This window comes from Lepidochelys kempii, chromosome 1 (assembly GCF_965140265.1).
Source record: "Lepidochelys kempii isolate rLepKem1 chromosome 1, rLepKem1.hap2, whole genome shotgun sequence".
Taxonomy (NCBI): Eukaryota; Metazoa; Chordata; order Testudines; family Cheloniidae; genus Lepidochelys; species Lepidochelys kempii.
In genome coordinates this window covers 110,093,837-110,119,892 of record NC_133256.1, presented here as the reverse complement: position 1 = coordinate 110,119,892, position 26,056 = coordinate 110,093,837, and the positions used below count along the sequence as shown (strand labels likewise).

The 26,056-nt window shown below is 42.0% G+C and overlaps 3 protein-coding genes and 1 long non-coding RNA gene across 9 annotated transcripts in view; 2 read left to right on the top strand and 2 right to left on the bottom strand.

Moving 5' to 3' along the window:
• GRTP1 (growth hormone regulated TBC protein 1) overlaps positions 1 to 4,187 on the top strand; it is a 99,845-nt gene extending 95,658 nt beyond the window's left edge. The window contains exon 8 of one of the 2 annotated variants that reach the window (XR_012159630.1): positions 1,857 to 1,937. Coding sequence is in view for 1 of the 2 variants with exons in the window: in XM_073350334.1 (XP_073206435.1) it covers positions 1,857 to 1,934 (78 nt within the window). In the remaining variant the exon portion in view is untranslated. Of the gene's footprint in view, positions 1 to 1,856 lie in introns of both variants that reach the window. The other variant, XM_073350334.1, reaches the window with a different exon arrangement.
• LAMP1 (lysosomal associated membrane protein 1) overlaps positions 1 to 7,998 on the bottom strand; it is a 32,959-nt gene extending 24,961 nt beyond the window's left edge. Inside the window, exon 1 of one of the 2 annotated variants that reach the window (XM_073350412.1) lies at positions 7,845 to 7,998. In XM_073350412.1, the coding sequence (XP_073206513.1) occupies positions 7,845 to 7,890 (46 nt within the window). In that variant the 5' untranslated portion in view covers positions 7,891 to 7,998. The remainder of the gene's footprint in view (positions 1 to 7,844) is intronic. The other variant, XM_073350402.1, reaches the window with a different exon arrangement.
• Positions 7,999 to 8,130: 132 nt separating this feature from the next.
• On the top strand, positions 8,131 to 24,461 carry LOC140913668 (uncharacterized). Of its 2 annotated transcripts, none has more exons than XR_012159637.1 (3): positions 8,131 to 8,437; positions 21,245 to 21,520; positions 22,216 to 24,461. It is a non-coding gene; the product is annotated as an uncharacterized lncRNA (long non-coding RNA). The 2 variants fall into 2 exon arrangements; XR_012159638.1 differs by lacking the exon at positions 8,131 to 8,437 and adding an exon at positions 19,527 to 20,646.
• CUL4A (cullin 4A) overlaps positions 16,720 to 26,056 on the bottom strand; it is an 84,378-nt gene continuing 75,041 nt past the window's right edge. For all 3 annotated transcript variants that reach the window (XM_073350371.1, XM_073350381.1, XM_073350390.1), the window contains 3 exons: positions 23,526 to 23,698; positions 22,527 to 22,679; positions 16,720 to 17,865 (listed from right to left, as the gene is read on the bottom strand). In XM_073350371.1, coding sequence (XP_073206472.1) covers positions 17,770 to 17,865; positions 22,527 to 22,679; positions 23,526 to 23,698 — 422 coding nt within the window. In that variant the 3' untranslated portion in view covers positions 16,720 to 17,769. The remainder of the gene's footprint in view (positions 17,866 to 22,526; positions 22,680 to 23,525; positions 23,699 to 26,056) is intronic.

The window sequence follows — 26,056 nt, the reverse complement described above, 5'->3', positions numbered from 1 at the left end:
TACTTTTCACAGTTGTGTTAGATAAAGATACCAATAATTAGCAGTCTATATTAGACTTCCACCATGAGTTAACTGATAGCCAATTTGCTCTCGGTAGTTAACAGGTTTGTAAAGGCTAGCATAAATACTCTCCAAAAAAGTGTTTTACCCTAAGGTAACCAAACTATTAGCCAAAAGGTAAAAAAGCAGAAAGGGCTACATCATATTCCATATAGAGCTAAAGAAATGTAGTCTCGCCACAGAGGCAGGGCAGAATTCATGCGGAATAGCAACATGCAGTGCAAGTTTTACAAAGGATTCCATTTTTAATTTTGACTCGTGATTTTCAAGCATGTTAGTGTAATAAATGTTTCAGATCAGTTATGGGGGAAAATATTTACGTAGATTCTTAGCTCTCAAGTTCACTATAAAGACAAGGTCAAAGTCTCCTACAATGTCTCACTCAACATTTCCAGCTTAAATAAAACAAGAAAAAGGCCATTTAGCAGCTGCCTGTGTGGTTTGACAAGTCATTGTGAAGTTACATCAAGTTCCATTTGGTATCAGAAACTTAAAAAGTTTCGACTCAAGAGTTTAAACCAGGGTTCTCTCTCTAAAAGAGCAGAAAAATAATGAAAAATGTTTGTCCGGTTGATAGCCCACAATAACATTGTTTCTTTGGGATGGGGTGGGGGAATACCCTCAGACTCAGGGCTGATAGTGAACTCAACAGAAACGTCTCCTCAGAAAAAAACAGATAACAGAAGAGGTGCAGAGCAAACTGGTTCAGTGAACCATCTTCACATTCTAATCTAAACAAAACAATCTGGTGCACCTTCAGCCTTCATACAGAAATTGTGCATGCCTTCCCACACAGAACATATTTGCAGTTCACTTCCTGTGTAAGTGCTCTTTTCAAGATGGCTGTTTAGAAAGGGCCATCTGACCAACCTAGAAATGAACTGAATTTTAATACCCTTAATTATTTTTCTTCCACTTGATGAAAATGCAGATTGCCACGCCCAAGCCTGAATGCCAAAGATTGTCTGTTTCTTATGCATTACCGATTGTGGAATAAGAAAAGGAGGACTTGTGGCACAAATAAATTTGTTAGTCTTTAAGGTGCCACAAGTCCTCCTTTTCTTTTTGCGGATACTCTTGTCCAGGCTGCTACTCTGAAACAGATTGTGGAATGTTTCAGCTGCAAATATGATATATGTTCTAGGACCAAAGGGAAGGAGTGCTACTACACTTGTTAAATTTTCATTAAAAATTAGGCTGTCCATACTACCTGGTACTACATTATTCATTGCCAATGAAGGGTAGAAAAGCTGAGCAAAGGAGAAAAAAAATAAAAATACAATTATGCTCAGCTTGTGATCCACACCACAACCAAGGCTATTTCAACTACAGACATGCCTCCAAGGTACTAAGCAAAAGCACAAAAAATGTATGGTATAAATATCATGTTTGGCATACCAAAGTCTAACCAAATGAATAAAAGAGTAGTTTGAAATACACGTACAAATCAGTATAAAGATAGTGCAATGAAGCATTCAGATAGGTTTTAAAAGTGGTACTAAGCTTTGTGGTTTTATGGTTGGCAGTGGACTCTTTTACATGCTTAAGCAGAATTGGTCACGACACCCATCTCTGAATCTACTGATCATTTAAAAATAATTATATGTGACCTGGTAGGAAAAAATACAGCTGACAGTAGTTAAAATGAAAATAGCTACTGGAAAAGTGTGCATCTTTAGTACCAGAAACAGCCATAATCCCATCAAAATATGGGCATATAGCTTAGCTGAAAAAAATGCTAGTTGCCTCTCTAGCAAGGTAACTTTTCTACAATTTTATGCATTGTGTCTTTTCAGGGTACATCTATGCAGCATTTTACAGCAAGCCTCCAAGCCCAGTGTGACACTGTATGGAATATAGGTGACCATTTATAATATTATTGCTATCAGTATTACAAAATTGCAATGAATCATACAAGATATGCCATGTAAGGCATCACTGGAAAAGTTATGATTGGCTAAATAGGATATTCATAACTCAATACATATAAACCTGATTATGTGTGGTATATTTGTATATCAAACTTGTGCTGTGTTTCTGGGGGACGCTCCCAGACAGATTGACATCAGCAGTATCTAGCCTGCTTAATGGCCCATGAAGGACAATCAGCTGTACAATGAGCTCATTGAAAAAAGGCAGGGGTTACACCTATGCATCAGCTGGACAACATGTAGGAACATGTCTGTAGACATGGACTCCAAATGCTTTTCCATGCCCATGTGAGCTTGTGTTTGGGACAATGTATAAGCCACATGGCAAGGATATAAAAAACAAGCAGCTGCCATCTTCTCCATTGTGTGTTCTATCCTGCTTCTCACCTCTGGAGTAACTTCTCTACAAACTGAAGCTTTAACAAAGGACTGACAGACCCATCCATGTGGATGTGTTTCAAAGAGCCAGCAAACTCACCAGTGCTGCTACGAACTCTGATGTCATATGTACGTATCTGACTGCTTTGCAGGGTGGATAAAAATCAATGATTTAAAAAAAATAAAAATGTAAATTGGATTTTTTTAGATAAAATGCTTTGAGGAAAAAACTGATCAAAAGATAGTTTTAATTAAGATACATTATAGCTCAAAGAAATCTCATCGTGAAATAGGGATTATAAATTCTAATTCTATAGTAAGAGAGAATATATTTATGTAATGTTTAAGAAAGAACACATTTACAAAACCTAATAGTTCATGAATTAGGTATCCAAATCTTATGGGATTCCAGGGGCTTCTGTATAGATTTAGGTTAATCTATCTACCAAATGGGACTCAGTGCTCAGTCTAGAAGATACCATCAGAGGTGCTTGGTTTTGCAGTTCTCAAACTGTGGATTTGTGTCTTCAGATATCATAGATAACATCAAAAATGTTTTTAAAATAAATATATAGAGGTGAGAAATAAGAGACCATACCCTATTGTCCTCTGCAAATTTGTGTACACAGAGTCAATCCCTTATCTCTCTCTAAAAGTGCAAAGTTTCCAAAAGTTCAATGAACAGAAGATTGTTGGGGGTGAAATAGATCTGGACAAGGAGAAGTAGTCTGGCGATAAATGTGAGAAGGGAAGGACAGGCAGTAGAAACAGAAGTGAAACTGTTTGAGCAGCATTTTCCAGAAGTCCTGAGGTCTGAGTGTAGCCTTTATTGATTTGAGATCTACCATACGATTCGTTCGCTAGAAGGGAAAACCTATAATGGCAGCAGGCTGTAAAAGAGACCCAGTTTGGGAATAAGAACCATTCAAGAAATATATGTTTGCTGATGATGTTTTAAAGAAAGGCAACACCAGTGAACTGGTGGAAGTTACTTAAGCACTTGGATTTAGAGACTGTTGAAGTGATAATCTCATTCTTAACTGCAGTAGCTTTTTCTGCCGGTGTAGAAAGAATATTTTCTTCCTTTGGACTAATTCATTCCAAATTGAGAAATCATGTGGGATCTGAAAAAGCAGGAAAGCTTGCTTTTCTTTTCCAAATTATGAACAAACAAGAAAATGAAGGTGAAGACGACTGAGTTAGCTGCAGAAGCCAATATTTTAAGTTTCTCGTGTTGATGTGGCTGACATAGTCGAGTTAATTGGGGGGGGGGGGCGTGTTAATATTTCATTTTTTTTAGTTAAAACAATTTTTACAAAAACAAACCTGATTTTAAAAAACCTGAATGTTTAACTAAATTCAAAAATTCATATGCTTGCTTTATTAAATTATATGTTTGCTGTTGAAGAAAAAAATCCACAATACATAACGTTGTTTTAGTTAAATAAAAATTTAAATGTCTGTCTGATGATGTTCTCCTCCTCATATAGGATGGCAAGAAAATCCTCCAAATATTAATGATTAACCTGTTGAATTGGAGATAGTTCACCTCCCAATGACTTCATAAATATCTGCTCCAATTACCTCTGATAAATGAAATAACCAATCATTCATTTTCTGATATAGCTGTAAAACTCATCTAAAAAGTTGTCAAAATAAATCACTTAAAAAATTTATAGTGTGTATACCTTCTAAAAATTAGACCTATATCTGAGTTGTGAAGAACGTGTATTAAGGTTATAACAACCAACAAGAATGCACTTTTATGTAGAAATCCATGATTAAATCGAGTCTTCCTGACTAGTGATTTAAATCAAATCCACCCTGTTGTTTTGACTATTTAACAACTCTTCTCTTTGTTTTATAATAAAACCTTTAATTTTAGATACCAAAGGATTGGCTGGCAGCATATTTTGGGTAAGATCCAGATTAGTACTGATCTGGTAATGTGGATGGCCCTTTGGGGATAAGAAGAACATTTTGTGTAGTAAGTAGAGTTTTAAATAACTCCTCACCTTACTGGACATCTATTATGATGTTGTGAAGGCCAAGACTATAACAGGGTTCAAAAAAGAACTAGATAAATTCATGGAGGATAGGTCCATCAATGGCTATTAGCCAGGATGGGAAGGGATGTGTCCCTAGCCTCTGTTTGCCAGAAGCTGGGAATAGGTGACAGGGGATGGATCATTTGATGATTACCTGTTCTGTTCATTCCCTCTGGGGCACCTGGCATTGGCCACTGTTGGAAGACTGGATATTGAGCTAGATGGACCTCTGGTCTGACCCTGTACAGCCAGTCTTTGGTGTTACTTGCTGATTGGGAGCCAGATAACTGGAATGCAATAAAGGGGGCTGTGTGATTTATTTTGCTTTGTTTCTTGATAATACAGCGTGGGGGGTCAGGAGCAATTTGTGGCTGGTTGGTGACTAGCTACAGTGTTAACCACCAGTTTTGGCAGAATCTGCTCTCCTTTTAGCAGCATGCCCTGACCTTGGCATTTTCATTGTGGGCTACCTGAGGCATCTCGGGTCATACCTGGGTTGAGAGATCAGGCTAGTGCTCTAAAACCAGCCACATAGACAGTACTTTCAAGTTGCAGCTTGGGCTGGGGCTGAGGCTCTTAAGCCCAACCCTACCCCTAAGCTTCAGAGCAAGAGTCGTAGTGTAAAGCTCTAGAGCAAGCCCCATTAACACTGGTCTGTTGACCTGGGTTGGATGGCTTACTCCAACATGCCAGGTAGACATGCCCTCAGTGGTTTAGTTTCAGCTCCTGGCATTAGCATCTCAATCAAAACAGTTTTTACCAAGTTAGCTCACGAGCAGACCATGTAGTGCTACTTGTAACCAATGCCATGCATCCCATGAAAATTTAGTAAGGCCATTTGGTCAAAGGCCAAACCCTTAACTCCACAACTCACATGGCTTTGAACAGAAATCTAGGAAGCACATCTCAGTTGGACGAGGAGGATTACAGGATCCACTTAGCATTTGCACTTTATTACACCTTCAAGAGTTTTCACTGTGCATTGTCCCAGAACCCTGTTTCTTCAGAAGCCCAGAAAAACTACAGAAGTCCACTCTGAATGGCTCATCAAGATTTGATATATTAGGGGACATTGTAAACTATACAGGATCTGTATGTCAAGAACAGCATGCTTCAACAAGCCACCAGTGAAGATAAGATTAGCAACAGTACAAAGTTGATCTGAAACATTCACATACAAGCTCCCCGCAACTTAAGTTTTCAAAAAAACCCAAAGCTGCAAGATTCAGATATGGGTTTTCAAACACCAGACTTCTACAGTGTTGGTATCCAGCCCCTCTGTACAGTTATGAACCTATGATAATAGCTTTCTAGCCTAACAAACTGGATACCATCAGATTAGGCCTGAATAGAGACTGGGAGTGGTTGGGTCATTACAAAACCTAAACTTAATTTCCCCAATACTAACTCTTCCCTACTGTTACTCACACCTTCTTGTCAACTGTCTGTAATGGGCCACTCTCTTAACACCTCAAAAGTTATTTTTCCTCCCTTGGTGTCCTGCTGTTAATTGATTTCTCGTTAGACTGATCTCACACTTGGTAAAGCAACCCCCATCCTTTCATGTATTTATACCTGCTCCTGTATTTTCACTCCATGCATCTGATGAAGTGGGTTCTAACCCATGAAAACTTATGCCCAAATAAATTTATTAGTCTCTAAGGTGCCACAAGGACTCCTTGTTATTTTTCCTGATTCAGACTAACACGATTACCACTCTGAATCCCTGTCTTGTCCCCCAGTATGACCAATGCACATTATAAAGAAAAACAAATAGATTAATGACATTGTTCTTGCATCTATTGTGTCTGAAAAGTATTTACTGGCCTTTTAAACTGGATTATGCACATCTCCTCAATTGCCCTCGTGAGTTAGTGCTTTCCAGCAAGTAACTGGTAGATTACCATGTTTAATCAGTACATCCAATGCAAGAACTGAGAGCCAATACATCACTGGCAAGGTTCAAAGTTGCACCTTAGACTGGAATTAGGTGAAAGGAGCACTTACAACATGCATCAGGAAAGCCAAAATTAGGCTACATTGCCCTCACAAACCCATTCCTTTCACTGCTTCCCCAAATCCAATAGAGGATCCTTTACTTAGTGATACTGATTTCAGTTTTACTCTCCCTGCAAGTTTTCCCTCCACATTTCAGCAGTAGCAACTACATTTGAGGGATGGAAGTTTAGTTCTATTCCCACTGCACCCTCCCCTATTTCTGCTGAACATACTCAGCAGGGAGCTAATGTTGTCATTTAAAATAGTCACATTAGACAACAAGCCCCTAAAATGAATGGGAAAGTTCACTACACCTGAGAGCTACTGTTTCATCAGTCTGCAGAATCAGCCAGATATCAATGCATTGGTGATGCTCTGAATGTGTTACAAACACAACATTGACTATATGTGTCCTATCTACACTGACCATTAAAGTTGTCAACACCATGTCATTTAACTTAATGGTTCACAGCCATATTCAGGCAGTAGAACTTTGTAGTGCAGTCAAGTTCTCTAGATATTTGATTTTAAGACATCTAAGGGCCAAACAACATAGAAGGCTGTAATCTGACTGTGTATGACCAAAGAATTTCTCTCATGCAGGGGAGGTCTGCTGGGTATTGCTACATCGCTTCCAAGTTTGTGCCTCGGCCTCTCATTTCCTGGCCCCGGGAACACAAAGGAGATGGGAGAGGGTATCAGGGGTTCCACCTGGTATGCCTAGCCTCCAGGGACAGGGTCCATTGAGGACTCACCCTCCACTCAGCCTTAGGAAAGAAGCTTGCCCTTAAACTGTAGTGTACGTTTATCTGGCAAATCCAAGAACACCACACAAGGTTGAGCATCTTTCCAAGAAACCTGAACCCGAACAAGTTTAAAGTTACAACATTAAAATAGAACACAGCAGAGGGAAGCAAGATCAGAGCAAGAGAGATTTTCAGTGCGGAGCAGGAAGAGAGCCCCGCATCCAGCCCAAACTCCTCTGGCCTGACGCCACAAGCCCCTCTCCAGCCCCCACGGCAGCGCCGGAGGGCGGATTTGCTCGCTCAGGGCTCCACGGGGGCTGAAGGAAACGGGACGGGTTTGGACAAGGCGCTGACCGCCCCCCCACCCCACTCCGAGGCAGGCTGCGCTACTCGCTGCCTGCGCCGCCGCTTGCCACAGCCCGGCCCCGCTCTGGGCAGCCGCTGGCGAGGACACAGCGCCGCGGCCCGACGCGTCCACCTGTCACAGGCCAGCCCCAGGCCGCGGCCCCAGCGCGGGGCGGGCCCGGAGCCCCTGCCTAGCCACCAGCTGCCCGCGCCGGGCTGCGCAGCCGGGAAAGGCGGGGCAAGGCCCCGCCGGCGAACCGCGACCGCCTCCGCCACGGACCGAAGATCGGGGCCCCTCCCGGGGGTGAAGCGGCGCGGCCGGGCCCGACGCCTCTTACCGAGCAGCACAGCGGCCAGGGGCAGCCCGCAGCCGATCCGCGCCATAAGGGAGCCGCGTCGGGCAGGAGAGACTCCGCACTACAGCTACCCCTGCTGCCGGACACGAGAGACACCCCCTCCCCCCGCCGAACTTCGCCCGGTCATATGACTGCTGACGCAACCGCTCATGGCGTCACGTGATTCGGCCGCCAAAGAGAGGGGGCGGGGAGACTATCGCGAGAGGATACGAGATGGCGGGGAAGAGGCCCTCCTCCCCCCCCCCCCCTTCGGTCTTGGCCGGCTTCCTAGGCTGGCCAGGGACCTCCGCAGAGGCGGGGCGGGCGTTGCTGGAAGGGTGGGACCGACACATCCGGCGTCCCCCGCCCGCCAGCTGAGTTCCGCCCGGGCCCCTGCAGCCCTTGCCGCGGCCGGACTAAAACCGCCCCGGGCTCGTAGCTCCGGTCGCAGGTGGCTAGACCATAACCCAGCCCAGCCGGCTTCTCGGGGCCGGGAGTGAGGCCGGGGGCGCCCTCAGGGAGCAGTTCAGCTCCTTGGTGGAGTCAGGCCGTGGAAACAATAGGGGGCCCCGGCCGGGCTGGCCCGCGCCTGCGCGGTGAGGGTGCCCTCCGGGGGGGCGGGGCGGGTTATACCTGCCTCGGAGCAGCGGGGGGCGAAGACGTCGGTTAGAAAACCGCGTGCGCGAGGCTGAGCGACCGCGAGGCGAGGCTGGAGGGGCGCCTGGGGCATTTGGCGCGAGGACCGTAGGCTCCTGTTTGGGGCCTGGGGAGACAGGCTCTTAGGTACATTCCTTGTAGGTAAACCAGGTGCTATCACAAGAGTAGTGGACTTCAAAGGTGTCTCTTCTTATGGGAAACAACCTGCAAGGACCTGATTATTGACTAACCCTAGGGCTAAGAAGGGAAAAACTAATATTTAACCTGAAGTTAAAGCTGAAACTTATCTGCCACATCCTCAGCCAGAAAGCTCCTTTAAGAGAAGGTTTGCCCCAGCTCCCAAAAGTCAGGAGAAAGTCAAGGTTTATTTTAAAAATTGATTCTGCTTTATAAAAACAAAACCACCACAGATTGGAAACTATGGAAAAATCACAATTTTTAACTGAGCCCGCTTAGTTCTGTCAGCCTTTCATTTTCCCTTCTAGCTTTACATTTTTTAAAGACACAATACTTATAGTCACAGGTAGCATATTAGAAATGTGAGCTACAGAGCATTCATACTGTAGTTCGTTTCATACATTTCTGATATCTCAATATTCCATCAACATAACTTTTGAACTTTCCATATACTACCATAATTTAATTTTACATGACCCAGCTGTTTGGATATAGAGATATACTAACTCAGTGGTCCCCAACCCTTTTGTGGCCAATAGCACATTCATGTTTTCAGAAGGGTGTGACGGGGGCCAACAACTTTTCTAAGCTTATTTTGTAATTGTACATTAAATAGTACAAAAATAATATTTAATATTATGTAATATATGAATCCATGATAGAAAAGGTAATTTTACATGGAAAAGGTATTAATTAAATTATTCTGCAATTACTCTTTCACCTTACCATGTGAATTTGCTCTTTTTTAATCTACCTGTAAGAAAAATTAAGGCGTTTTTACAAAATAAACAAACAGTTTTCATTTTATTTATTTTTAAAAAGTAAAACATTACATTTGGACCAGCAGTTCAGCATTTATTATTCTTACTTTAACATAGATAGCCGGTAATGGTTAATTAAAAAATATTCTTTGTATTGTTTACAAGTAACAAACAAATATGAAAAAAGTTAAACACAAGTTAATCATACACGCTCATCAGCACTTAATGGAAAATAGGTATAATTAATTCACGTGTTTTTTCTAATAAAGTCTGTGTGATTTTTGGCACTGCATTTCTACAGCCAATTTTTCGTAGTTAGGAGAGTAGGATGATATTTCCGTTCATAAGCAATTGTCAAGATGGGCATCTGTAAGCGGAGATCTGTATTTTGATTTTATGATGTTCATTGTTGAAAACAGAACTTTGCATAGATAAGTGGAACCGAAATAAGATTTTATTTTGTATGTGTCAAGATTCCTCGCCCACTCTGAACTCTAGGGTACAGATGTGGGGACCTGCATGAAAACCTCCTAAGCTTACTTTTACCATCTTAGGTTAAAACTTCTCCAAGGTACAAATTAATTTAATCCTTTGCCCTTGGAATATCCACTGCCACCACCAAACTCTAACTGGGTTTACTGGGAAATGTAGTTTGGACACATCTTTCCCCCCAAAATCCTCCCAACCCTCGCACCCCACTTCCTGGGAAAGGTTTGGTAAAAATCCTCACCAATTTGCATAGGTGACCACAGACCCAAACCCTTGGATCTGAGAACAATGAAAAAGCATTCAGTTTTCTTACAAGAAGACTTTTCATAGAAATAGAAGTAAATATAAGTAAAGGAATCACCTCTGTAAAATCAGGATGGTAGATACCTTACAGGGTAATTAGATTCAAAACATAGAGAATCCCTCTAGGCAAAACCTTAAGTTACAAAAAAGATACACAGACAGGAATAGTCATTCTATTCGGCACAGTTCCTTTCTCAGCCATTTAAAGAAATCATAATCTAACACATACCTAGCTAGATTACTTACTAAAAGTTCTAAGACTCCATTCCTGTTCTATCCCCGGCAAAAGCAGCATACAGACAGACACAGACCCTTTGTTTCTCTCCCTCCTCCCAGCTTTTGAAAGTATCTTGTCTCCTCATTGGTCATTTTGGTCAGGTGCCAGCAAGGTTACCTTTAGCTTCTTAACCCTTTACAGGTGAGAGGATTTTTCCTCTGGCCAGGAGGGATTTTAAAGGGGTTTACCCTTCCCTTTATATTATAGTATGCTACATTTTTTAAGGCAGGAAACTTTTTTCTGTCAACCAGATTCCAAAAGTTTTCATCGGTTGCGCAGAATTTTAGAACAGTATCATTTTGAAGGTCCAAAATCTCCAGTTCCACATCTTCAGTTCTTACTTGAATGAGACTCACAATTGATGTAGCCATTTCTGTTACCTCTATTTGGCAAGTAAAAGGATTCACAAGAAAGGAAACTACAGGCTCAGTGATGGTGAACTGTTGAAATCTCTTTTCAAATTGTTCCAAAGTGTTTGAATGTGGATAACAAATGGTAATGGGTTAAAATCACTGTCACATACCATTTTCTTCATACTTGGGAAATGTAGCGAGACTTAGGCTTCATATGTGACATCCACAGGATCAGTTTTGCTTTGAATGGTTTTACAGAACCTATCATTTGAGCCACATGTTTGTCTTGTCCCTGGAGCTCAAGATTTAAAAATGTTCAATTTGTCAGTGATGTCGGCAAGAAAAGCCCAGTCCATTAACCGGCTGGAGTCTTCTAGTTGCTTGAAGTTCTGTTTTGTGGACTTCAGATCTCTTCAGTTAGGCTTACAAAACGTGCAAAAACTTTACCTTTGCTCAGCCATCATACTTCTGTGTGCAAGATAAGATCAGATTGTTTATCATCAACATCTTCGAACGGGGCCTTAAAAAGTCGGTGTTGCAAACGTTTCGCTCGAATAGAGTTAATTATTTTAATAACGGCATTCATGACGTGTTGAAAAGAAAGAACTTTGACGCACAAAGCTTCTTGGTGGATAATGCAATGATAAGACAAAGTTCAGAAAGGATTTATTCTTTTTGCAGAGTGCAATGAATCCATTGGCGCTGCCCATCATTGCTGGTGCCCCATCTGTGGTGATCGCAGACAGCTTGTGTAGTGGCATTCTAATTGACATTGTGTATGATTTGAATAAATGATAGATGTCCTCACCCTTTGTTCACCCCTTCATAGGCAATACTTTTAGTAACTCTTCTTTTACTGTGAAGTCACTAAATACCATCCTCACCATAACTGCCAACTGCGCTGTATCCAATATATCTGTCGACTCATCAAACTGCAGTGAAAACCAGTCACATATTTCCAAGTCATCCTTTAGCTGAGTTTGCATGTCGCTTGAAATTGCATGTATCCTCCTCGTAACTGTGCTTGATAACTGCAAGTCTTGTATTGCCGACAAAATCTCATGCTTGTTAGGAAATCCTTGAAACAGGCTATCAGCACCAGTCAAAAATGCTTCCTTCAACAATTCAATATCTTGAAATGTTTTTTTCTTCTTTGCGAGCAGATGCGCAATTTTAAAGGAAGCAATAGTAGCACTTTTAGACTTTACCACTTGTCTAGTGAAAACAGATTGCTGAGCAGATAGGTTTGATTAGAGTTGATTAATTTTCTTCTCTCTCAACTCAGATTTAAGTGGATGGCTAAAGTCAAAAGAGCCATGATTAGTTTGGAAATGGCGTTCGACATTAAGTTTTTTCAGCACTGCAACAGTACCACTGCACAATAAGCAAACACATTTTCCTTTATTTTCAATAAAACAATAGGATTCTTCCCACTCTGTGGTGAAATAATTCCTACTTTGTCTTTTATTTGAACCACTCATTTTGGGGCAAAATGTTCAAAAAATAATAAATCGCAAAGCACAAGAAAACAGAAGTATCAGTGCAGTGGAAGAATATTCACATACATGGCCAGCTCCAGGTACCGGCAGAGCAAGCATGTGCCTGGGGCAGCACATGCGACAGGGTGGCATTCCGTCCATTCTTGGGGCAGCAGAGTCCGAGCAGGGTTTTTTTTTGGTGGGGGCAGTTTTGGGCAGCGTGGAGAGAAACCAGAGAGAAGCTGCGGCCCTGCAACTGACAGGGACAGAGAACACCGGTGACCGCAGCCTGCAGCCCCAGAGTTCTCTGTCCCCAGCAGGCACCAGGCCGTGGCTTCTCTTCCCTGCTAGGCACTAGGCGGGCGTGCGTAAATGCCCTGGCGGGCACCATGGGACATTTATGTGGGGACCACTGCAGTAACTCTTTGTACGACCCATGGAATCTTTGTATGCAGTGTTGTTATAGCCATGTTGGTCCCAGGATATTACAGAGAAGGTGGGTGAGGTAATACATTTTATTGGACCAACCTTAGTGAAAGCTCAAAAGCTTGTCTCTGTCACCAACAGATGTTGGTTCAATAAAAGAGATTACCTCCTCCATCTGGAACTATGGGAAATGCCTCAGTCTGCTTTTGCCAAATCAGAAATTGTTAAAAGATAATCCTAAGGAAGGTCAAGTCTACACAATCACTGTATGATTAAAAGGTATTGAAAGTTTCAGTAGACACTGAAGATGACCATATAATGGATAGATATGCTTCATAGTTCTAGGTTAAGGGATCCTAGTTGAGGCTGTTTGTGTGAAGTTAACTGCACTTTTGCATACTTTAAAAAAAAAAAAAGGGGGGAGAAGGTGTTGTAAAGTAGAATCATAGTTTAGGATTTATAGATTTTTCTAAAATTCATGTGTTTTGAAAAAAACTAGAAAATTCTATTAAGACTTCTTTGGCTAACCCAGTGCAAAAAAGCAGCAAGGTAGTGTTAGCCAGTGCATTTAGGTTATGTTTACATACACGACATGAATAGCTATTTATTATATAAATACCATATACATGTGTGTGTGCTGGGTAATTATGCTAAGTTGTACACTACTTATTTTTACTCATTTATGCTTCGGCATATATCCCATGATGCCCTGGGAGACGTATAGCTCAGCACTTGGCTTAAGCAAATACAAAAACTGTCAAAAACTAGATGTACGAGCATTATGAAACAAAGGTAGAATGTAGTACAAGGAAATAATGAAAGATGTATGAATGCTTTGTATTAGGGAGTATCTTCATGCCCCTTAACATTTGGTATTTAATATTCAAACGAAAGATGGGGAAGTACAAGGAGGCACCAAAGACAAAGCTGGCTTGTTAAACTTTAAGTGCTCTGTTACTTGTAAACAGCTATGCTATAAAAGATGGCCAGTTTAAGGGGGCACTTAGGAAGCACATTCTCTGTACAAGATGAACTGAACACACTGCAAGACTTTAGTTCCTGGGCAGGATTGGTGATGTATTAACTTTTTCATGTACCGTAGTGTGTTTTATCTTTAGATAATAAATTTGGCTGAGCTTGGTTATGTAGTCTCTTGAATATTCTTAATATCAAATGGCAAGTATAATCAATTAATTGGCTATACCTTTTAGTCCATAAAAATGTGTTGTCATAAAGATGGTTAGATGCTGTAGTGGAAAAGAAGATATGGAGCACAGGATATTGTAATATGATTATTTCGCTTGCCCAGCTTGGTTAAAGGATATCCTCTCTCTCATGCTTTAGAACTATTTGTCTTACCCCTGAAATTCTGTTTCTAGTAAGTTTCATGGTGCAGAGAATGAAGGAGGGTCAGCTCTTCATCAGGAAGGTAAATCACTTGGTTACTCTCCTCATCATGTTAATCAATCCTGGGAGAGAAACCTTTATGTCCTGAGCTACTTTTCTATAGTCTTACTTGAGGCCTATGAGATAGGCTACAGGCAGCATGCTTCAACATAACCTCTTCCTAGTACACGAAAAAATAGTTACACCTCTTTTTCCTCCTCTCCCCACAAAAAAAAAGGCACAACCCCCCAAAACTCTCCCTCTCCAAAAAAAACCCAGAGCCCAGATATGGTATTTAACTGTTGGAGTCCTCAAGAGGCACCTTATGCTAAGAGGTAGTTTCATTCCTGTTTTGTAACTGGGAAGCAGAGTCAGAGGGGAATCCTCTGTATTTTAAGTCTTTTTATTTATATAACTGTAAAGTTACCTTCCATCCTGATTTTGCAAGTATGATTCTTTTTTTTTTAATAAATAAAATTATTCTTTTAAGAACCTGCTTGATTTTCAGTGACCTAAAACCCAAAGGGTTTGGTCTGTGCTCACATTGTAACCAATTGGTTAATATATTGTTTTCAAGCCTCCCCAGGAAAGGGGGTGAAGGGGCTTAGGGGGATATTTTGGGAGAATAGGGACTCCAGGTGACCCTTTCCTGAATTTTTGTGTGAATCACTTGGTGGTGGCAGCAATACCATCCAAGGACAAAGAAAAGAATTTGTGCCTTAAGGAAGTTTTTAACCTAAGCTGGTAAAATATAAGCTATGGGGATCTTTCATGCGGGTCCCCACATCTGTACCACAGAATTCACCAATTTTTTAAACAAGCATCTAATGAACACTTTCATTAGTGTCTGAATATGAATCAGCAGCGGAGAAATTGGGGCTTGAGTGGCAATTACTGTTTGTGCTAATTTAGGGACAATTTAGATAATAGGTTGGCTTTAATTTACACGATATACTACTGCCATATCAGGGGTGAATAAAGAATGTTTGGCCTCTAATACTAGAGATGTGTATATCTGGTACCATAATCAGACAATTACAGTATTATTTTACAATATTATTACCATATGCCATTTTCATTATAGTGGCACAGAGACTGTACAACCTTCAGTCTCAGTCACTGCAACAAAAGTCCTCATTGTGATATAAACACAAGGAACTGTACTAAGATCAACTCATTTCACATAAGCCAATAAACATCCGGTCACTAGTGACTTGGATGCAAATGTATTAGTTTTAAAATGGTTACTCATTTGTTTGGGCTGCAAAAATTCTAACAAAAAAAGATTCTAAAAAATCTTATTGCTATACGAGTGAGAGTAATTTGGCTAACAAATACCACTCTCTAGGTATGTTTTTTTTTATTACATAGCTCAGAATTCTTGTCTGTCAATTACCTTGCTTCCACAGGGAGAGCCATTTCACTTGTTGATGAAAATATATCTTATCGTTAATAGCATCAATTTTTTTTAACAATTTGTTTTTAATCAAACACTAGTCAGAAAGTTAAGAGTTTATTTTTTGGGTGGAGGGCAGGAAAGATAAGGTAGAGCAGTGGTTCTCAATCAGGAGTCCGGGGCCGCCTGGGGGGGCCACCAAGCAGGGTCAGCATTAGACTTGCTAGGTCCCAGGGCAGAAAGCCAAAGCCCCACCGCATGGGGCTGAAGCCTGGGTCCCTGAGCCCTGACACCCAGGGCGGACACCAAAGTCTGAGCAATGTAGCTTTGCGGGGGGCTCCCTGTGGCTTGGGGCCATGGGCAGTTGCCCTGTTTGGTACCCCCACTGCCGGCCCTGGCTTTTGTATGAAGAAAAACAGTTGTTGTGACAAGGTGGGCAGTGGAATTTTTATAGCATGTTGGGGGCGGAGGGGGCTCAGAAAGAAAAAGATTAAGAACCCCTGAGGTAGAGAGCATTGTTCAAATAGCATAGGTTACTGGATTACTGCCCATCACTCACAAGTCTGTAGTCTGATGAAACCTCTGCCACGTTACATTTGTGTGTTTATTACATAAAGCTTTTTATTTTAAATCACCAAAAACAGCAGTATGTTTTAGCAAACTGACTTTGGCAGATTGTGATGTGAATAGGGAATAAATAAATTAGTTAAAAGTTAGGGTCTGTTAATTAATATTCAATGACAGATTGAGATAAAGTGTCAAATTCACATGGTGGCTAAGAAATTAATATTTAATATATATCAATGAGATTTTATTTGAATTAACTAAAGATTTAAATATTAAAGCAAGTTAAAATATAAATCTACATTAAATTACAATATTAAATAGCTTTTAAATACTTTTATTGTACTAAACATATGATAGGGAGTTTGATTTCTAACACAGAGGAAAGGGAATAAAAATAATTCAAAGAATGCAATACAATTAATGAGACCAGATGACAGAATGAGGACTTTAATATAGAAACCCACAAGATGTCAGCTTTTAGCAATGGATACTTAAGAAAGGGTCGTGGACTTATAATTTATGCACAAAAATCATATTATATAAATTTAGTAATTTTTTTTCCAAGAAAATATTGCTTAGTTAAATTCTCATTAGACCATGATCAAAACTCCTTTGGTAGCTTTTAATCAGAATGAAACACCATTATGCAAATCCTGTAAAATAAAACAGAGGCTTGTAAATATTACCACAAGAAAGTATCTTCCTTAGAGTTATAATTATCTAACAGATCTACATGTTCTTCATTCTTTATTTCAAATCAACTTACATATATACAATATGTAACAGGGAACTCACAAAATCCTTAGTCTCTCAAGACAAAAATCTATTACTTCACATCAAAACTGTAAAGCCTTTGAAATCTTCTCTTCCTGTGTTGAGTACACTGTACAGTAATTATCTTATATTTGTCTCTAAAGGCAACACTAAATTTTACTGAAGTTTTACATAAACAGTAATGCAAATCACTTGCCTTAGAGCAAAAAATTCCACAAATGAATACCTTAGCTAAGTAATCAGACAGCTCACTACAGACATTTTAACACAGTTGTCCTCTTGGCACTTTGAAGATTTCACTTCAAAACCTGATTTATCCAAACCAGACTGAAGTTTAGAACTATTTTGAAAGAAAATTAAACAAACATGAAAACAGTATCAAGGTGCATAATTTCAAAAATTCACTGAGTGTTGGTACATAAAGGGTTAATCAATTAAAAGGGATTTTAAAAGATACCCGAGTGATTTTTGTAGCTAAAGAATGCAGCATTAAGGGTCTTTATGGATGTGCTGTCATGAACACATACATAAATAAGCCAGACTTGCATCTCTGTCACAGAAAAAGAGAATATTTTTTTACCTTCCCTTCCAACTTCAAAAAGTTAATTTTAAACAAAGGAGAACAAACATATTTTGAAGTATTCAAAAGAACAAATGGAAGAACTAAAAAATAAAAGATGTGCCATTTAAAAATCACTAAGGAGTCTTGACAAGGATGATCCAAGAAACCTTTCCTTTGCTTCTCATCCACACCAGTGCATGCAGCTGGTTGAATAGTATACATCAACTTGAGATCTGCTAAAAGTAAAGTCTGGAAATAGCATAGGTATTCAATGTCCTGAATACATTATTCTGGTGTTTTTTAGAAAAAAAAGTTCTCTCCGTTATGCAACGTAGTGGTATTGATTGGGGTTGTCTTTGTCTCTCTCCATGTAGTCTCTATCTATGAGAGATTCAATTCTTTTTTTCAAGTCTCCAGGCTGTAAGAAAAGATCAAATTGGTATTCTGTTTAGTAATATAAATGAAATATAAAAAGAATTTTTTATTTTCAATCCCACTATAGTAAAATGAGGGCGGTAATCTTTATTTTAAAAATTGGCTCTATAAATTGTATAACAAAATACATCAAATTAAAAATGCATTTCTAAATATAAAAATATATAAACTCCTGGTAAAACCTGCTGACTTCCCCCTCTCATTGTTAAAGAAAACATTTTAACATTTGAATCTTTGATTTTGAGTCAACCATTAAATTCTACACTACTTATTTTTTCATCTTTTAGAAGGATAGAAAAGAATAGAAAAAAAATAATAAAAAAGACAGTTACCTTTCCCGTAACTGGTGTTCTTTGAGATGTGTTGCTCATGTCCATGCCATATTAGGTGTGTGTGCTTGTGGGAAGGTTTTCCCTCAGTGGTATCTGTAGAGGACTGGCTCTGGTCTAATCTAATCGCCTTTTATGATGAGATTACTGGTTCAGTGGATGAAGGGAAAGCAGTGGATGTATTGTTTCTTGACTTTAGCAAAGCTTTTTACACCGTCTCCCACAGTATTCTTGTCAGCAAGTTAAGGAAGTATGGGCTGGATGAATGCACTATAAGGTGGGTAGAAAGCTGGCGAGATTGTCGGGCTCAGCGGGTAGTGATCAATGGCTCCATGTCTAGTTGGCAGCCAGTATCAAGTGGAGTGCCCCAAGGGTCGGTCCTGGGGCCGGTTTTTTGTATTTTGCGGATGATACTAAACTGGGAGGAGTGGTAGATACGCTGGAGGGGAGGGATAGGATACAGAAGGACCTAGACAAATTGGAGGATTGGGCCAAAAGAAATCTGATGAGGTTCAATAAGGATAAGTGCAGAGTCCTGCACTTAGGACGGAAGAATCCCATGCACCGCTACAGACTAGGGACCGAATGGCTAGGCAGCAGTTCTGCGGAAAAGGACCTAGGGGTGACAGTGGACGAGAAGCTGGATGAGAGTCAGCAGTGTGCCCTTGTTGCCAAGAAGGCCAATGGCATTTTGGGATTTATAAGTAGGGGCATAGCGAGCAGATCGAGGGACGTGATCGTTCCCCTCTATTCGACATTGGTGAGGCCTCATCTGGAGTAGTGTGTCCAGTTTTGGGCCCCACACTACAAGAAGGATGTGGATAAATTGGAGAGAGTCCAGCGAAGGGCAACAAAAATTATTAGGGGTCTAGAACACGACTTATGAGGAGAGGCTGAGGGAGCTGGGATTGTTTAGCCTGCAGAAGAAAAGAATGAGGGGGGATTTGATAGCTGCTTTCAACTACCTGAAAGGGGGTTCCAAAGAGGATGGCTCTAGACTGTTCTCAATGGTAGCAGATGACAGAACGAGGAGTAATGGTCTCAAGTTGCAGTGGTGGAGGTTTAGATTGGATATTAGGAAAAACTTTTTCACTAAGAGGGTGGTGAAACACTGGAATGCGTTACCTAGGGAGGTGGTAGAATCTCCTTCCTTAGAGGTTTTTAAGATCAGGCTTGACAAAGCCCTGGCTGGGATGATTTAACTGGGAATTGGTCCTGCTTCGAGCAGGGAGTTGGACTAGATGACCTTCTGGGGTCCCTTCCAACCCTGATATTCTATGATTCTATGGTGCCCCCTGGAGTGGCGCACACATGCGCTATAAGGGGCGCTGCCAGCTCCTCCCACCCTCAGTTCCTTCTTGCTAGAAACTCTGACAGTGGGGAAGGAGGACGGGTTGTAGAATGGACATGAGCAACACATCTTAAAGAACACCAGTTACGGAAAAGGTAACATTCTTTTCTTCTTCAAGTGCTTGCTCATGTACGTTCCATATTAGGTGACTCCCACGCAGTGCGAATGGAGGCAGGTAGGAGTTCACCAACGCGTAGATTGCAACACAGCTCTGCCGAACTCAGCATCATCTCTGGCCTGCTGAATGATGGCGTAGTGCGCTGTGAACGTGTGAACTGGGCTCTGCAAATGTTCTGAATAGGGATGTGCGCCAGGAAGGCTGCCGAAGACACCTGAACTCTGGTTGAGTGGGCACTCACAATCAGTGGCAGCGGAACTTGTGCCAGTTCATAACAGATCCAGATGCAGGAGGTGATCCAGTTGGAAACCCTCTGCGAGGACACTGGGAGGCCCTTTTCCAGGTGATCTCTGGACTGGGAATAGACAGTCACGAGCCACTGCTGTAAGGGTCGCATCCAGAGCCTGACATGGCAGACGACATATGTACATGCTGCCATGTGTCCCAGCAAGGGCAGACAAACCCTGGCCCTGGCTAGGGGGAACATGGAGACTACCATGCAGAGGTCCATCAATGCTTGGAACCTCTCCTGCAGCAGCAACACTCTGGTGCAGGTGGAGTCGAGCACCGCTCAGATGAACTCTATCCTCTGCACTGGAACCAACGTCGACTTTTGTCGTTTACCAGCAAGCCCAGGATCTGCACGTGGCCAACATCCCTTTTGACTTGGGACCTGGACTGACCTTTGATCAGCCAGTCGTCAAAGTACGGGTAGATCTGGATACCCTGATGCCTGAGTTAAGCTGCTACCACTGACGTGCACTTGATAAACACCCTTGGTGCTGTCGCAAAGCTGAAAGGGAGGACCACAAACTGGTAGTGGTCTGATCTCATCATGAAGCATAGGAAGCGCCTGTGTCCTTGGAAGAACGCTATATGAAAGTACTTCAAGTTAAGGGTGGCATACCAGTCTCCTGGATCCAGGGAGGGGATGACAGAGACCATGCGGAACCTCAACTTCTTTAGGTATTTGTTGAGATCTCGTAGGTCCAGGATGGGCCGTAGATCACCCTTGGCTTTTGGGATTAAGTAGTACTGGGAATAGACCCCCTTGTTCCTGTACTCACGGGGAACCTATTCCACCGCACCCAGCTGCATCAATCCTTCTACCTTCTGTGCGAGGAGACTCTCGTGAGAGGGGATCCCTGAAGAGGGATGGTGAAGCAGGGTGGGGGGTAGACAGAAACTGTAGGATATAACCCTGCGCCACTGTACTGAGGACCCAACGGTCTGAGGTTATGGTGGTCCATGCCAGGAGGAAAAAAGAAAGGCTGTTGGAAAAAGGCGGGATAGATAGATCTGGGGTATAGTCTGGTAGGTCTGAGTGCACCCTAAAAATGCCTGCTTGCTCCCCTGCTTATTGCGGGTCGAGCCTGATTGGGTGGAGGGAGCGGGTGGGTGGCTTGCGCGGAGTTTGTAGCCCCTGCTCTTTTTGTGGGGCAGCTCCCTTGGCTGTGGTTTCAACTGCTTACAGACTGGACCGGGGATGTACAGCCCTAGAGTTTTCAGGGTAGTGCGGGAGTCAGTAAGCTCAATGGCCTTAAGATGTCTTTTCTGCAAACAGGCCTGGCTGTGGAAGGGAAGGTCCTGCATTGACTGCTGAGCCTCTGTTGACAGACCCAAGAGGAGCAGCCAGGATGCCCACTGCATGGAGATGGCCAAGGCCATAGCACAAGCCGCAGAGTCAGCCACATTTGAGAGAGCTGCCCAGAGAGCTGGCATACTCTCTGGCATACTGGCCACTTCGTTGAGCCTGCCTCCGAGGCATGACAGCTCAGAGCAGGCGAGCGCTGGTGGGACTCCATGATGGGGAGCGGTGTCACTGAGATGCAGACACACGGTAAGGTCCCCAAGCAGGTTTACCCTTGGACTGGGCTACCGCCAAAGCCGGTGTGGGCGGCATCGGTAACGACAGGATCTCCTACACTGCCTGCAGGGTCTCTGGTGTCGACGGGACATCTAGATGACGGAGGTCCTCGTCACTGTCTCAGGTGGCAGGCATAGTGCCCAGTGGGCTGGACCACTGAACTTGAGCTGGGGCCCGACTCCCTGATGGAGGCATCAAGCCACTCGCCACGGGTCTTTATTCTCCTCTGGGCCTGTCCTTTCCCTTATGGGAAATGGGGGATCTTCCCCTTGTGGTTCTCTTTGGCTTCTTGACCGGAGCCGGGGAGGGGGGATCGGTGCTGGCTCAAAGACGGTGCTGGCGGGGTGCTCTGCACGGACGCTGTAGTGCTTGAGGCCAAGTTGGACCTGGATGCTGGGGTCAGGGACTCCAGCAGGAGCGACTCCAGGTCTGACTCCATCAGGAGCGCCCTCAGACAGATGTGTCTGTCCTTTTTTTGTTTGGGTTTGAAGGATTTACAGATGCGACACTTGGCGCTTGTGTGTCCTTTGCCTAGACACCTCAAACAATTAGCGTGCGGGTCGCTGATATGCATAGGCCACTTACAATAATCGCAGGGCTTAAAGCCTGGGGACCAGGCTAGCATTAGCACTAAGGGAACTATTAACTATTTTACAACTACTTTACAGGAAACGTTTGGAAGAAACACTGAATGAAACAAAATGATAGCCGAAGCAGCAGATGTTCCAGCACTGTCACTGGCGGCAAGAAGGAACTGGAGATGGGGGAGCCGGCAGCGCCCCTTATACCGCAGCATGTGTGCGCCACTCCAGGGGGCGCCAGAGCCGTTCCCCTACGGATACCACTGAGGGAAAAAATGCCAGTACCAGTGCATGTGGCGAGCACACACACCTAATATGGAATGGACATGAGTGAGCACTCGAACCAGACATTTAAAAAAAATTCTAGTATGGATTGAAAGGAAATTGAGTTCACTTACCTTTACTGGAAATTTCAGCTGATTATACAATTCAGAAACAAGAAGGTTATGGCAGAGTGTCTTTCTCATCTTCATTATTCGTACAATAGCAGCATCAATCTGATATTGTCTATCTTGAAACACTCTTTCAGTTGTGCTAACCTGTTCTTCAACCTAAAGGACAAGACAACATGCATCAAGCAGTCTTTCAATTGCCAATTTTCCTGTCTCTGAATGTTTGTTTAAGCTTTAGGGAAATATACAATTAATAAGTGGAAGGAAACAACATTCATTTATTCTTCTCTTTCTGACAGACAAGCACACACACCTAAAACCTGGGCTCTCGGATGTTCTGATGCTGTTAAAGGAAACTAAGGATACAAATGAAGCATATGCAAAGAAAATTCACATAGTTCTTATAAAGAGTAAACTTGATAAACCAAACTACAATTAAAAAAACAACAGTATTTATTTAATTAAGAAATACATCAATACAGATGAGGTTTCTACTAAACCTTAATGTATATGAGCCTTCTGAAATAGAGAATAATTCCAGGACTGTACGCTTCAAGGAGTTCTGTATGCTAAAGACAAAGAAAACAACTGGACATGCTAATTAAACACGTCAATCATGCTGACCCCAGGAATTGGGATCCATTCCCAAAGTCATTCACAGCAACAGAGGGGATGATAATTATTTCAATAACTCTCTTATCTCCAAATAAAAACCGTTGATGTGTTAACAGCATTACTTCTGTTCTGTTCAATCAATGTGATGTCAATACTTCAACTACATTGTCCAAACAATTAAGATATATTGAAAGGAATGTGAGCTCATACCAATTTAGGACACAAACGGACTACCAATGAGACTAGAAATATTTCTCCCCTCCCAGGATGAGAAAAATATTGCTGGAAATGCAGAGACTGTGTCAACTCAGCCAGGACATATAGGTAAGCAAGGTACAATATCAGTTTAATCAAAATAAATGCAAAGAGTAAGAGTATTTTAATACATACTGTTTCTTTCATCTGTATTTGGTTGATCTTTATTCTAAACAATTTATGCTTGAATTCACCATTAAAGATGAATTTGTCTCCATCTTCTACATCCTTGCCTTTTGGATTTTTAATCAATACCCGTGCTTTCCCACAGGCCAAACTCTGCAAGGTTCTTCGCAATTCACTGTCCTCTGTAAACAGGTTAAAAATACAATAAAAAGCTGACTGTAACTTTGAAATATTAAATTGTTAATTTATAAAATACAAGTTAAAACATTCCTCCTTTTCTGACGTATATTGCTAATAATTTCTTCTAACTCATTCCTAATTATGCAATGTAATTCACAACTTTAAAGGCCCAATCCTGCAGATCTTACTTATACCTAAGAACTAACAGTATTTCAACATTGTACAAGACATGAACAAAGACGTGGCCCCAGCCTCAAGGAGTTTACAATCCAAAAAAACCAAAGATCAGACAAGAATGTACTAGGAGACTTAGAGATTTTAAAAAAAGAAAAAAAGGGGGTAAATTGTGTTACCCTGAGCTTCATCAGTGGGTACTGTGATATGAGTATGTTCTAACATGAATATTATGCTAACAGAAACAAGTGGACAACTGTTCATGCTACCAGGAAAACATTTATGCACTAAAAATAATACGATACGGAAGAACTAGAAACCAAGGAATGACATAATAAATCTTAATATGTAAAACGCAAAGTCAAAAGCAACTTTGGTGTTAGGCAAAACAAACATGAATACACTAAACATTAAACTTCATGAAGACTTTTGTTAAAGCCCTGAAAATTTCTAAGTGAATATGCATTTTGTTGTTCTCTGCCTAGTCTCTTGAATACCATTGCCTGCAATATAAAAACCATAATAAAATGAGTTAGGATAGCACTGTGTGTAGACCTGTGAACTGAAATAGCAAAGATTTTGCAAGCTAGAGCTGAAGTGCATTGGAAGAGTTGAGTAAAATGATAACATCATTAGGTTTAAAATTAGCCCTTTTAGTTAGAGAATAGTTTAGCTTTCACATTCCTGCAACACCACCATTAAGAAAACCCTTTTTATTCCTTCTTTTGATGTAAGGGAGTGGACGGACAATTATTTATAAAGATATTAAATTTACAAAAATATTAGATTGCAATAATTAAACAATCACCTATATGCTTTATGTTTTTGAAGCACTATATCTGAAGCACTATAAAGAATGGTTACTCTCCATTAACTGTGGTTCTTCAAGATATATTGTCCACATTCCACTTCTGGTGTGCATGCATCCCAAGCACAGAAAATTGGATTGTTTTTGAATAGCAGTTGAGGCCACAACTGTGCCCTGTAAACTGCGGGTATGTCTATACAGCAATTTAAGCCCAGGTCTGAACCCAGGCTCAAGCCAAACACCCCTTGTGTCTATACTGCAATTGTGCTAATCTAGGGCTCAGACCCAAGGTCCCAGGACCTGCCAGGCTAGAGGCTCCAAGCCTCTGGGACCTAGGGTCCGAGCCCTATTGGTTTCCTGTGGGTATGTGGTCCCAACTTGACTTAGGTCCTAGATGTCCTCCAGATATATCCCGAAGTTCCTGGCAGCAGAGGAGCAGTGCTGCAGGCAGCCAGCGCAGTGGCTCTTGCTCCTGGGTCCACCCTGCCCTATCTGCGGCTGTGGGACAGGAACGGCCAGGCAGTGCGCACTGTGAGGGTGATAAGTGGGAGCCAACCCCAAAACTTCCCCGCAGCCTCCTGAAGATCCATTATCCCTGCCTCCCAGGGTGCAGCAGGAGCAGGGATAGGGGATCCTCAGGCGGTGCTGGAGCACATTGCACCCCAAGCCTCGGGCATGCACTTCATCACTCTGCAGCCGGCAGCAGCCAGACTGGTGTGTGTGTGTTTTCCTCTGATACCTTCATTTTATGTCAAATTTCAAAACAGACAGACACCTTCTTTGAACTTCCCACTTTAAAAATTAAGAATGGCAACATTTCATTTAATAATTTGACAGTCCTGGACAGATTGATGTTCTAATTATCCTCAGAATAGATGCACATGGGCATTTTCCTGCCAATATGACTCAGCTTAGAGCTGGAGAGCCCAATTCTCACATTAGTTGGTAGTTGACTAGCAAGCCTTCTCAAACTGCAGTCGTTCTACTGAGACAGCCACCAAAGGAGCTACTTATGCCGTTTATGTATTCATGTGTTCCTTATGGGCACCCGAGTCCCATTAATAGCACCACTGCAGTTAGGAAACAGGGTGGGCAAGAGAGTTTGTCCACAGTGCTACGCATTTGAAGGGCTAGAGTGTCGACATGGGGGTTGAGGATGCTAGGTATAGGGTTACTGGGGATAGGGTTACTTTGACTTGGGTTTGTGCTCTACAGTGTGGACTTCAAAGCCCTAGGTTTGAGCACGGGTCAGAAAATTCTTAATCTAGGGTTAAAATGCAGGATAGATGTTAAAGCCCAGGGTTCTCTGACACACATCAGCTGACTTGAGTCCCACTAACCTTAGGTTTACATTGCTGTCTAGACATAGCCTCTCTGG